Source organism: Artemia franciscana, chromosome 8, assembly GCF_032884065.1.
Source record: "Artemia franciscana chromosome 8, ASM3288406v1, whole genome shotgun sequence".
NCBI lineage: Eukaryota > Metazoa > Arthropoda > Branchiopoda > Anostraca > Artemiidae > Artemia > Artemia franciscana.
Genome location: NC_088870.1, coordinates 23,798,175 through 23,812,550, shown reverse-complemented (window position 1 = coordinate 23,812,550; position 14,376 = coordinate 23,798,175). Strand labels below are relative to the sequence as shown.

At 36.0% G+C, this 14,376-nt stretch overlaps 2 protein-coding genes across 8 annotated transcripts in view; one reads left to right on the top strand and one right to left on the bottom strand.

Moving 5' to 3' along the window:
* LOC136030165 (sorting nexin-6-like) overlaps positions 1-8,054 on the bottom strand; it is a 106,127-nt gene extending 98,073 nt beyond the window's left edge. For 2 of the 7 annotated variants that reach the window (XM_065708899.1, XM_065708901.1), the window contains exon 1: positions 7,922-8,054. In XM_065708899.1, coding sequence (XP_065564971.1) covers positions 7,922-7,924 — 3 coding nt within the window. In that variant the 5' untranslated portion in view covers positions 7,925-8,054. Of the gene's footprint in view, positions 1-7,912 lie in introns of all 7 variants that reach the window. The other 5 variants (XM_065708898.1, XM_065708900.1, XM_065708902.1 and 2 more) reach the window with 4 other exon arrangements.
* A 4,221-nt stretch (positions 8,055-12,275) lies between these two features.
* LOC136030161 (serine/threonine-protein kinase Genghis Khan-like) overlaps positions 12,276-14,376 on the top strand; it is a gene marked incomplete in the record, with an annotated part of 195,824 nt that continues 193,723 nt past the window's right edge. The window contains 1 exon segment of the mRNA XM_065708888.1: positions 12,276-12,413.

Below are 14,376 nucleotides of genomic sequence, written 5' to 3'. Positions count from 1 at the left end.
ATAATGATGTGGAGATCCAAGAATACAACTATAGCTGTTTGCAGGGGTTTATTGACTGGGTTTGGCCAGTCCAAGTAATTCAGCTGAGGCAAGAATGTTTTGATACCCTGACTTCCCCTCCCATTGAGTTCTAATTAGGTTTAAGCTGTAAAAAGGCACAACAAAGACTATATCTTCTACTTCCAACCATTTTTGGTTTGGATCCAACACACTCTTTGGATCAAATTGCTTGGGACAAGAATCTAGAAACCCCTTCCTCCTCCACCACAAAAAGTGAATCAGTTCTGGACTCTGAAACAGGGGTGTAATTTGCTATGGGGCAGGAGGACAAGTGCTCATCCCAGTCCTCAGTTTGCCCTGCAGACCCCAGTTTGGCCCCTTAGCTGAAATTTAGTTTCTTCAAAATTTCGTCAAAACTAGGACAAGCCTGTAAAATACAAGCATCCAAAGAAATGGGTCAGTTTTCTTAAGGATATCTTCAGTATATAGTACTATGTGACTCATTTTTCACTTTTCACTGTCATTTTCACTTATTTTGAGGCACATCATTCAGCACAAAAAACAGACTAAATTCTGTGAAATGTCATCAATAATAAAAATACAACCTTTCTCAAGCTTCCTGACAAAGGACCAACTGTAAGCTATAAGGTTGCTCATCTTATTATGCACAATTGAGAGCGTTGGCAAGATCTGAAAACTATGACATGATGGTATAAATGCTTTAGAGCAGGTTTCCTCAGGAACCAGATTGGTTTTTTGGTGGGCCTACTCACAAGAGAGTATGCGTTTTCTATAAAGACAATCTGAATACATCCCATTAAGATAATTAAATGCAATCAAGAGGTGGCAATTTTCATGTGTGGTTTGGTAGGTACTCTGTCCTGTCTCATGGCTTGGAAATTGAGCTAAAACTTTCAGGGAAAGCTTTTCTTTATTTTTTGTAGAAGGTGGGGAGGGTAAAGGATTTGGAATTCTGGAGGAAGGGGGCTAATTATTCTTTTTTCTGTCCTAACAAAACCGTAACTGCTATGCTTTTCCTTATTTTCCATGCTATTGACACTATGTTTGGATCTGATGCAGCAGCAACAGTGAACACATCACCATAGTCAAAGAATAAAAATTGAAATGCTTACTTTCTGACTTAAATGATCTTATTTGGGAAAACTTTGGGACACCTGAGGATCAACTTTGGACAAATAAAGCTGTTAAATCCACTAAAATCAGTATAACAGGGTTCGGACAGGTCGGTTCGTTTCAAATTATAGGCTCTGTCCTATTTTATAGGATTTCCCGGGCTCAAATATAGGCCAATTATAGGATTCGGAAGTCCTCGGGATCAGATCTGTGGTAGATGGTGTAGGATGCCTGGTCACATAAATTACCAAGTTTCATCCCGATCCCCCAATCTAAGCGTTTTCCATGATTTTAGGTCCCCCCAATGTCACCAGATCCGGTCGAGATTTTAAATAAAAGCTTTGAGACCCGACATCCTTCTAAATATCAAATTTCATTGAGATCCGATCACCCGTTCGTAAGTTAAAAATACCTCATTTTTTTTTCTAATTTTTCAGAATCAACCCCCACCCCCAAACTACCCCAAAGAGAGCGGATCCGTTCTGGTTATGTCAATCATGTATCTAGGACTTGTGCTTATTTTTCCCACCAAGTTTCAGCCCAATCCTTCCAATCTAAGCGTTTTCCATGATTTTAGGTCACCCCAAACTCCCCCCAATATCACCGAATCCGGTCGGGATTTAAAATAAGAGCTTTGAGACACGATATTCTTCTAAATATCAAATTTCATTGAGGTCCGATCACCCGTTCGTAATTTAAAAATACCACATTTTGTCTAATTTTTCAGAATCAACCCCCCCCCCCTCCCAACTAACCCAAAGAGAGCAGATCCGTTCTGGTTATGTCAATCATGTATCTAGAACTTGTGCTTATTTTTGAGATTTAGGTTTCCCCTCCAAACTCCCCCAATGTCACCAGATCCAGTCGGGATTTAAAATAACAGCTCTGAAACACGATATTCTTCCAAACATCAAATTTCATTAAGATCTGATGAACCGTTCGTAAGTTAAAACTACTTCATTTCTCTATTTTTTCTGAATTAACGGGGCCCCCACTCCCCCCAGATGGTCAAATCGGGAAAAGGACTATTTCTAATTTAATCCGGTCCAGTTCCTGATACGCCTGCCAAATTTCATCGTCCTAGCTTACCTGGAAGTGCCTAAAGTAGCAAAACCAGGACCGACAGACAGACAGACCGACAGACAGACAGACCGACAGAATTTGCGATTGCTATATGTCACTTGGTTAATATCAAGTGCCATAAAAACAGTATGCTACAATGAGATTAACCGAACAGACGGACCAAAGGATGATGAGGCGATAAACGATAAAAAGCTGATTTCGACAATCTTCCATTGCAGGAGGGCCAACTTTGCACTTATATCAGGAACATCAAACTTACGAATTATCTTACCATTGCTATACCAAGGGGGGAGATAAAGTAAAAATTATAATAGCTGAAATAAAAAGTCCGAATCTGATTAACATCATTTCTCTTTAGAAGGGGATAAAGACCAGATAGATAAAGGACAGATTGATCACAGATAGTACAGATGTAGCATATAGCCTACCAAGAGCACATCTATTATACTTCCCTCGACTAGCAACTATCTTAGAATAGCCCATTTGAATATCTGGGCTGTATTCACATCAGCCAGCCAGCTTTCAGCCAGGAAACACATAAGTAGCAAGAACTCCAGTCTCATTAAGCAGAGACTGCTAGCCTATATACTGATCTTTGCTCATTTCGGACAGGCCCAACATGACAAAAAAACAAAACATAGGCTACTAAGTCAACACAACAGCATAGCCCAGGCAGAAGCAGCTTACTAAGCCCAACACAAATCATTAGTTAAGTTCAAAAAGCTCAACAGTTGTAATTAATTATCAATCTACACCAAAAGACAGAAAATTGCAAATCATGAGCAATGTTCTTAGTGCTCTTCAGCCGAAAATATAGGAATAATAGGATTTTAGCCAAAATGTAGGCATTTTATAGGAGTGCATTAAAATATAGGAATGTATTGGAATTTATAGGCGAGTCTGAACACTGGTATAAAGACTCTTCTGGTCATTTGCTTCATTAAAGATCAGAATTTTTCCGCAGAAGACTTGATGAATATTTTAAAAGGGCAGTACATTTTTGAACAAGTAAACAAGAATGTATGCTGTTTAATTTAGGAAGACCTGTTTGAGCTCCTATTTTACTCCTTTGTTATTTCTAAGGTTTAGAAAGTTGCATTACAAGACATGCCAAAAGTTAAAGAAAAATATAGCCTAATTTCCAAATTTCCATTTGAGTCTAGCCATAGTTTTTTTTTACCCTAAATTTCGGAAACACCATTCCCATAATTGGAGTAGGATTTTAAGCTATGTTGGGATCATTGGTCACATCAAAGATACATTTTCCAAATTATTTAGTCAAGAACTTAAAACAGTTGGCCTTTGAAACTCAAAATACTTGCTTTGTGCCTTATCTGCACTCAAGATCTATTTACCAAAGTTTATTTTAGGCAAACAAACTTTACCCAATTTCAGCAAAGGCAAAAATCAGTGCCCTTAGGAGGGGGAATGTGTAATGATAGATACTTTGAAAAGACCTTCAAAGGATATAATTCTGACTTTGGATCCATTCTATGGTTTAATAAAAAAAAAAGAAGTTTTTTTTTCAACTGGGAGTAAAAAACTACAGTAAAACTTAACACAAACGGACATTACAACAAATATGAGGAGGGGCTGCCCCTCTTTAGTTCTTTAGTCTCTAGGCTTAAGTTTTATGGACCTTAAAAAAAAACTTTACATTCAAATTGAGTCACTCTTGTGTTGTGAGCAGTCATTCATGAGGAATCAGGATTAAGCCATAATTTAAAGTAAATTATGGTAAAGAGCAAGGAGCTCAGGGGGGGGGGCAGTCCTTCTCACCTATGGAATGATTATTGTTTGTTTTAAGTTTTATTATTTTAAATACCTAAATTAGCATTTTGGAGCAAATTAACATCCATCTTAGCCTGTTTATTACTCCATACTTGATGATGTGAATGGTTAAACATCAAATGCATCCCACTGGTACTTCCAGGGAATATCATTCCATTTAACATCCAATAACTTCTTGAAAACTTCATTATTGGGTGCTGAGACTGTTGTTTTTGAGAGACTACTCCAGTGGTTTGCTACATGGTAAGAGAAAAAACTGTTGTTGGTGTTGAGCTTTGACAAATCAACATACGATTTGACAATCGACAATATTGTGAATAATCGACAAATGATTTGGAGGGGGGGGTCTTCTGAAGTAAGCTTATATGTCACAAGCATATCAGCTCTTTGTCACTGGTAAACCAGTGTAGGTGATTTCAGCTCCTTCAAATGCTCATCATAAGGCTTGTCTCTCATCTTAGATATTGCCTTTGTGGCTCTCCTTTGCACCCCTTTCAGAGGCTAATAAGCTCAAATTATTAGTATGCTTTTCATCATGACGACTTGCCTTTCTGGGGCTGTTTCCCCTTTTTGAAAATTTTCTCAGACTTGTATAAGTAACTTTAAACTTAATAAATTTTTAGTTTATGGAGTCAGTACAAAAAGCTAATTCTTTCCATGTATCAATTGCTATCAAAATTCAGTGTTCTAGAGTTTGGTTACTTTTAGCCAAAGTTGCTCCTTGGTTATGGTTGGTTACTAACTGTTTGAAATGAATTTCCAGAGACAACAATTATTATGTTTAGAAAGAACACTGAATAGCCAATCAAATGGTGTAAGTTATTGATCTTTGAACTGCTAGTTTTACCAGCGCAGCCTAGTCTGGTTAAATTTGCTCAATCAATGTTGTTGCAACTGTATCCCAATACCCCTAATAGGGCTGGATATCTGGCCCTAGATTATATATAAAAGTTTGACTGGTTTTATTGTGTGTTTGTTTTTTTAAGTGGCTTTATGGCTACCAAAATTCTGAAAAGTACTTCAAAGTAATAATAAACACATACTTATCTCATTCCTAAGACCACTTTGCTACACTTTAATCCCCTCCTAAATGGGCAATTTATTACCAACTATGCATATTCCTACTATATTTATAGTAGCACAACTCTTTGCTTGCATATTATAATACAACAAAACTAATCAATCAGCAGGAAGAAAATAACCATGTTACTGTAAAATATAGTAAGAACATAGATAGTGGGTTATACATTCCTGTGTTAGGGAGGAGAAGTTGCAAAATGAAGCTATATACCTACAGAAATAAGATGAGGGTGAATTTTGATTTTTTTCTACTATTCAGCTAGGTAAAATATGAACACACCTTTTGATTGCTACTAAAAATCATGAAACTACTTTAAAACCATAAATAGCCTATTCATTTAGATCAATAATTAATGCATATTTCATCACCTAACCCTCCCCACCCCCTGATGGATAAATACACAGCCAGTGGAAAGAATTAGTAGAGGCAGGGGGCATTTACCCCCCCCCCCAATTGAAAAAAATCATTTTTGGTGTATTTTAATTGAAAAATACACATTTTGGTATATTCATTTAAAACTTAATATAAACATTGGTGAACTAACATTTTCATTAGTTACTGTCACTAGATACAGCACACTATAAGTATTCCCTCTTTGTTTGAATAGCAAAACTCTTTTCTTCCTGCTGAATCAAAGTCTGTTGTAAAATGATAAAGAAGAAAAGAGTTCCACTATTGGAAATACATTTTGAATGCATACTAATCCATCAGAGAGGGGGGGGGACCAAAGTGAAGCAACACACTTTTAGGAACAAGATAGGTAAGAACTACAGAATAACAAGAACACCCAAAAAGAATACATTTTCTTCTACAATATACAGAACATTTCTGATAATTGAATTTTAATGTTTCCTTCAATTGTTATCATCATTGTTGATACTTAAATTTGTTTTTTAACTAATACTTATTCTTTTGCAATGAGGCTGTTGGCTGGTTAAGAATACAAACACCTAGGAATGCCAAGAAATACAATTTACAAGCAATGAGAAAAACAATAGAGAAATGATACAGGGCTGTATCTGGTACCAAAAAAGGAAGAGGGGGGGGGAGAAGAGACTTGTCAGAATGAATAGGCATAGTAAGTTTAGAAAGAGAGTGAATTTGGGAATTGAATGGTACTACTTTATTTGCTTAGTATGTTACCTCCAGAAGGTGCTAATGACTAAATATTTAGTCTTTATTCAATACATTCAAGATTCCATAACTGACATAGGGACAAGCTGGATATATTACTTAATTCCTTTTTTATACTCTTTTGAAGTGCAATGATCAATACACTTGCAAATATGTTCCCTTTATGTTTCTATATATAGGCTAACCCAGGAAATATCTAAAAACTAAAAGGAAACACAAAAACAATGAAATTTTTAATTTACTTACTTTATTTTTATTAATCAGATTATAATGCTTCTTTCCATTATTATAAACTTTCTAAAATCATTTCAAATAACATTTAGGTAAATTACACTCAATTGCTTATAGAGATAAATTGCAGGCCCAGAAGGTAACTATTTAAGTAGCCTGGATAAGCTGGTATTAACACACAATTAGGCTTATTGAGACAACTGGGTGCAATTTGTAAAATGTTGTGGAAGCACCCTCAAAACTGATACAACTACAATTCTAGTTTAGCTACTTCTTGCTATCTTGGAAAGGTGTTAGATTAGGAAAATGAAACTTTTAGGGATAAATCTATTCACTAAAGTTTGTCCTGAGAAGGTATTTTGAAGTATCCATTTCTACTCTGCCTGTCTCTAGAGAGCAGTGAACTTTGATTACCTACAAAGTATATGTGTTATGTAAGTAAAACCTTGCAAAACATCTTCTGCTTAAATGAAGTACAAGAAAACTGTTTATAGAATCACAACTTTGCTCAGTCTCAATTTATGAAGTTTCAAAGATCTAGAGTACATTTTCTAATATAGAAAAAAAACCATTGACATGGCTTAAAATTCAACTCAAGTGATAGGAATTGTATTTTCAGAACTAAAACCAGAGAAAAGGGACCTGATAACTGAAAATTAAGGTAAAATACTGTTGCTACAAAATTTTTATAGGTGTAGACCTGTCAAGAAGGCCATTTATCTGAGACTTAGAAATCAGACAAAGGTTAACATAGTAGCCTAGCTTTGCAAGACTTTCCTGGAGTATGTTTTTGGCCCTGGAATCATTACTGAAAATTTCTTTTTCTTAACCTGACATTTTCCAAGAAAGTAAAAAGCAGCTAAACTAGAATTTACCCAATTTTTTGGTATAATTATAAACTAAAAATTGTTTTCTTAACATGCTTCCTTCTCAATAGCCTAAACTGTGCACTAATACTGAGGAGCTATATGCTAATGTGTGACTGCATTAATACAATGGAGAAATATGTTATTTGGACTATATATATGTATAGAAGAATCAAGAGGCAAGTGCACATATTTGCAAGTTAGCCTGTATTTGGGAAGAAATCAGTAGCCTAGTAGCCTATGTTCACCCTGCCCTTATATCATGAAATATTATACATATGACCACCTTTTTTCTATCATATTTATATCTTAGCCTATAACTAAAATTAAGATCTAGGCCTAATTCAATTCCAAAAAGTGGTCACACTGAATATGTTGGATGATACACTTCTTGAAATTGGTAGGTCCTAGCTCATTGCCGAAAGAATTTGATCCCCTGACTTACCCACACTTGTGCCAGTACATCTGGACCATAATAAGACAAATTCACAAGACGATAGGCCTACTTAGGTCTAGCCTACATTTTCAGCTATAGCTAAAAGGAAATTTTACAGTTTGAACAAGTTCATCAAAATTTTGAAACAAAACTAACATTTAGTACCATTGTAAATAGACCAATTTATGACAGTATTATCAGAAAGCCGAGAAGAAACTACATCCACAAGAATAATGTGTCAAAAAATTCAAATTTATTTATTTTGGATTGCCTCCTACCAGCTATGATAGAAGTATTTATCCGTTTAAAATGTAAATGATATAAATTTTGCCACAGAGATTAAACTTGACAAAGTAGCTTATTTATATTATAAACTAACCAGATTATAAATTATTTACAGAACTGCAGCAGGCAAAATAAATTCGTATAAATAGTCTGGATGTACAAAAATCGCGGGTGCTGTAAAAATGGTTACTGATTGAACGGTTGGATGTAAAATCTTTACTTCAAGTTTGAGTTTTTGAGTTCAAATATATTAACCACCTGGTGCGTTGGTGGATGATTGAGATATGTTTAGTGGTGAATAATTAAATAGGCTAGGGTTTGATTGGACGTTTGGTCTCTGATTTTAGGAGGTCTGTCAGAGGAATATCTGGAATAACTGATTTTGTGGACTGGGGACTAGTGGTATCATGAACAGTCAAACTGTCCCCCCAAACTGGGGGCAAAGTAGCTCCCACTAGTTTTGGACAGTCCCATTTAAACAAGTTTATACCCAAACATCCAACCCATCACAGCAGTATATGTACACAGTGAAAAAAAAAATAAATGATAGACTTGAATCAGGCCAAGCTATGCCACAACTATATGAACAACAAGTGTGCAGTAATCAAGCCCCAGTGCTGAACCAGTCACAGTATGCTTGAGAGTAGTGAGTAAAAGATACAATGGACTTGAAGTGGAAGAATGTGAGTTAGACGGTATTAACCATTTTCTACCTTACATAAACTACGAAACTGACGATATGGCTATAGTAAATCCTAGAGTAGGGCAAGGACTATGCTCAGGAGGAAAAGAAAAAAAAAACTTGAAATGGAGAATGACCTCGCCTGTTAGTAATGAAAGCGTTCAGATTGAAAGAGGAGCACCAAAGAGAGAATTTGTTCACCAAAGGGCAAATAACCAGAGGGCCAAAGACCTGTCACTTGCAAAAGATTGGGAATACTTTTCAAATATCCAGATCCGCGTATTGGACGTACCTGAAAAGGAAATGATATATGGAAGTATCACAATCAAAGCAGTTGATATAAATATTCAGTTCTTAAATGAATCTGAGCTTTGCATCTTTTTCAAGGAAAAAATTAGTGGCAGGCTTGAGTTTGAAATAAATTGTGAAGGGAAATATTATTTACTTTCATTCAATGGATGACAGCGGGATGAAACCAGAATCGGAAACCAAAACTGTAAATGACATAGAGGTAAAAGTTTTAAGGGAAAAAAATGTATCCAGAGGTATTATGAAAGTAGTTCCTTTATATTTATCAATTGTACAAATTGAGAAAAGTATCCGATCTGCAAAAGGAGCCTGAAGAAAGCTTGTCAGTAATGGTGAGTTTGAATTAGTTATTACCTTAGCAAGTGTGTGGTGCTGCGGTAGAAACAGAGATGTTTTACAATACTATAGGAAGGTGATGTAGTGTTACAAATATCAGAAATATGAACATATTCAGAAAGACTTTAACTTAAAGGAGATCTGCCTCAGATGTGCCCAAAATCACCGAAGCCTTTACTACCCTCTGAAAGAAGAAAGTACAGATGAGCATACCAGAAGACACAGGTGCACCGATTGTAAACAAAACCCAGGTGCACCGATTGTAAACAAAACCATTCTTCTACTTCATCAGTATGTCCAGTAAGAAGGGAGAATCAACAAGTTCTTGAAGGGGAAGAAAATTATGGCATGGGATTTAAGAGAGCAAGGACAACATTTAGATGTTATGCTCATGCAGTCCAAAATAACCTGAATTCTGAGAAAAGAGTAATAAGTAAAACTGCAGCAGAGTTGCAACAAACTACTGCAAAGAAGTTAGTGATTGGAATGCTTATAACCCCAGGATTGCTGAATATTGGAAACTTGCCATTGAATGAAAGGGCTGATAACCTGCGTGAATTATTTGAGCAAATGAAGTTTGGAAAACTTGACCGTAATGATATAAAATTGGTTTGTGAAACAAGTAGCACCTCGGAAGAAAGGGTGGAGTTATGCTTGGAATAAGAAGTCATATTCATTATGAGAAATTGGATTTCACAAGCCAGCAATCAATTGAAAATGAAGTGGAAGTAGTTGGAACTAAACTGTTTTTAAAAAATGACAAGAAAATGAATATTATACGTGTATATAATCCATCTGGAAATAATGGACTGTTGGGAGAAAGGATAGATTAAATTATTAAAATGATACCAGTTGCAGAGGACATGATGATATTTGATGATATGAATGCACATTGTAAGTATTGGTGCAAATATAGAAATGTGAATAGCTCTGGAACAAGCTTAGAAAATTATCTAATAAATATCCCAATATGCTTGGCAACACCTGTTGGGATGTCAGCTAGAGTTAATCCCAAAACTAGAGAGGCAAGAACAAATGATTTGCTACTATGCAGTCCTAGACTCTATACCAAATTAAACATAGAGTGTGATGCTGAATGTGAACTGGCTAGTAATCACAACCCCATAGTGTGCACTATTAATGAAGAGGTCCTGCCAAAGGCTAAACACTACAAGTTCACTTCAATAAAGCTCACCCTTTCACCGATAGAACGATTTGAGGACACTCTTGCAAATTTGGTTAATGATGAGAATATTACCGACGGTCAAAAACTACTTATGCTTCTGACTATGCTTCAACAAGTGGACAAGTGAAAACTCTACCAAAAGAAACTTATCAATATGATTATGATTGACAAAAGAGGTTACTGAAAGAGAACCTACAGTTAGGTTCTTTGATATGCTGAATCTGACGGTGTGATTCTTGTTAAGATGACTTGATGTTTTGGGGGTGTTTTCCCCACACCTCTTTTTTGGAAATCGGTCAAACTTTCTCAGGCTCGTTACTTTTGTCGGATATCATTAAACTTGATGAATTCTATCCAAAAGTAGTAGTATTAATTTATTATCCAAAAGAAATAACAGAGACAAAGTCAAACGGTAGTACACCAAAAGCATCGCTTGCGAGGGTATCTATTCTAAATTAGTATCTTTTGATGTATCCATTGTTGTTAAGATTCTTATTCTTAGAAAATCGGTTACTATTGAACCGTATTGCTCCTTCCTTACGGTTTGTTGCCACGATCTGTTTGGTATCAATTGTCATCATAGTTCCAATTTTGAGATTTAGTTGATGATGGCCCAAGTCGCACCTTATTTAAAAGTTGTTACCACGAACTGCTTTAAAATATTTTCTTATGATAAACAATTTTATTTGAACCTATTCGTTTTGTTCAGCAGAATTCAAGCATTGAAAGAAAGACCGCCAATTGGACAGCTGGTTGGATCGTAAATTTAAATTCAGTCTTTCTCTTGATATTTTATAATTCTTTCAATGAATGAAGAGATAAAATATTTCAGTTCAAGGGATAGATTTTTTTTTGGTATGAAGAAGGTATATTTTAAATGGTCATTATAAATAAAAATGTTGTATTTATGCACTGTGGGTGACTTTGAGCAAGGACCGTAAAAAACGTGAAGATATTTCCAAAACCTCACTTTAGGGAGTTTTAGGATCTTGGAGAACTGTTGATTTAGGACAGGCAAATGGATCTTCTGGGCATGAAAACTGAGTCTAAAATATTTTTTGGTTCCTATTTCTGCTCGTTCTGTAGCCTATTCTGAGACCGAGGAAATTGCATAAATTCACGTCTACACCTGTTTTAACCTTGGGAAACAATAAATCTTTTACACTAGATTTTAGTTAATTAATTGGAGTAAAATAAAAATGATCCTTAATAATTAAATATGTAATAGATCAAATGGACTGACCCTTTTGACAGGAACATCGCCGTTTATAACTTTGCCTAGTTTTATTCCATTTTGCACGTACAATTAATAATTCTTTTTATCTGCGATTTTTTTCTAAATTTATTTTTAAAGAAACTTGTAATTAAAAAATGTGTCCAAAAATGTATTCCCTTGCCTCCGTTTTACTCCTATTCTGGTGTCTGCCTCCCCCCTGGAAACTTTTCTGCAGGCGCCAATTATATGGTCAGCTAGGCGTTTAGCTGAGGATTGTAGTTTATGATGTTTGCATAACCTTAAAATTTTATTTGAATTTCTCCATGGGAAATATACAGTGACAGAATTAAAAATACTTTAACTAAAAATGGACAAGGCAATTACAAATTTTGTAATTTGTAATTAGCCCATAAAGATCACCCTCCGTTATCCATAGGACTAAGGGCGAGATGTCATCTACATTGAATATTAACATCGTATATAAAGAGTGCGCTCTTATCTCTTTTCCAGTGAACAGTTTCAAGAAAAAACAATTTGTTTAGAGAAACTAGAATAGTGGTTTGTGTATTGTTTTAGCTTATATACTGGATTAATAATGCACTCTATACTTTGTCGGCTGTAATAAGCTTCATTTCTAGTATTTGTGAGTAATTTTTCAATTGCTAGACTGAAGTAAAACAGTTGGATAATCTACGACTTAAGATAGCTTGGGCATGTTCTGATTGTTTTGTAGTTCAGCAAGGTTACTAAGTCAGATTAATGTTTTTTCTTTTGGTAAAGCTAAAGTAATTGGTTTTGTTATTCTTGGCACAAGATTTCTTCTCTGAACTTAATACTTTAATTAACCTGTTTAAGAGTAGCCTAGGCCATAGGTTACCATTTGATTCAACATTCAATTCTGTTTTCAAATATAATAATCATTAGGCTACTATTCTTAAAAAGGTCCACATCTGTGTCCAGGAAGTTATTGGTAAAATTCTAGTTTAGCAACTTTTGAATATCTCAGAAAGGGGTTAGGTTAGGAAAATGAAACTTTTGGAGATGGGTCTACAGGCTAAAGTATATCCTGGGAAGGTATTTTAAAGTATCCACCTCCACTCCTTCTCCCTTTATAAGGCCCTGAAATTTGCCTACATGACATACCTATTGAAATTTTGACAAAATAACATTTTACCTTAATTTTCAGTTACCAGTTGTTTTTTCTCTGCCTTTAGTTCTGGAAATACAATTCCCATTATTTGAGTAGAATTCTAAGCCATATCAATGTTTTTTTTTGCAAAATTTAGGAAATGTAATTACCTTAAATCACATCTTGGAGTGAAATAAGGACTTTTGATCCTGTTGAATCACTCCTTGTGATGACAGTTGCATATGTTGCTGATTAAATTCTGGTGGAAGATTCTGGTGCATCCCAGTCAAATCTCCATGGTTTGTCACTCCACTCAGCATCCAGACAGTGTTGAAATACATCTGTTGATCCAGCAGAAACAGTGTTCTCCTTGAGGTTGTTCCAGAGGTTCACAATCTGGTTCAAGAATAAGCTGCATCTTGCTCCAGTCTTTGCATGAATTTTGCAGATTTGCTTTGGGTGTCCTTGTGTTATGTGGGAGGGGTCAATCTCCAGGAGCTCATTTTCTTGATTGGTAAAGAGGAGTTTATGTGCCTGGATCATATCCCCATGTTTCCACCTGTAGACTAAAAAGGGGAGGTTGAGTTCCTTCAACCATTCATTGTAGGGCTTGTTTTCCATACCAGCAATCAGCTTAGTGGCCCTACATTGGATTTGCTCAAAACCTTATCCTTTTTGAATTGAGGGGTGGCCAGGATGGTCCCCACCTCCAAACACAGTCTTACCAGTCCTTTGTAAAGCTTGGTGATTACATGTCTACTTCTGCTGGTAATGCCATGTTTAATGATACCTAGGGCTCTGCTAGCATTGGCTGAGATCTTCTGTGAGTGGGAGCTGAATTTCAACTGGGACTCTACAATAACTCCAAGGTCTCCCTTCTCCTGAACATGCTCCAGCATGTGGTGACATCCAGGGTTTTGGGTCATTAGGTATTGTTGCTGGGGGTTGCTGTGTCCAAAGTGTATGACCTTGCATTTTTCAGCATTGAATTCCAGCAACCGTCTTTTGACCCAGGAGCACATGTGGTTGAGATCATTTTGGAGGTTGAGGTTTTGTGGTTGAGATTGGCAGGACCTATAAGTTTTGAATCATCTGCATAGAGAGTGGTTTTTTTACTGGTGATAAGGGCTAGCCCATTTACATATATATTGAACAGGGTAGGGCCCAGGACACTGCCCTGGGGGACCCTGCTGGTGACATTGACTTCATCAGAGAGTGTGTGACTATTTGGTCCATTGGTCACTTTCACTTGCTGTTTTCTGTCCATCAGAAAATCCTCAATCCAACTGATCACTTTTGGACTAAGAGACAGAGTGCATAGCCTGTGAATGAGGTAGCAGTAACAAACCTTGTTGAAAGCTTTGGCTAGATCCAGCAGGATTATATCCACTGGTACTCCTTTTTCTATTAGGTCAGTTACAAGACTGTAAGACTCAAGAAGGTTTGTATCCACTGATCTCTTAGAACAAAAACCATG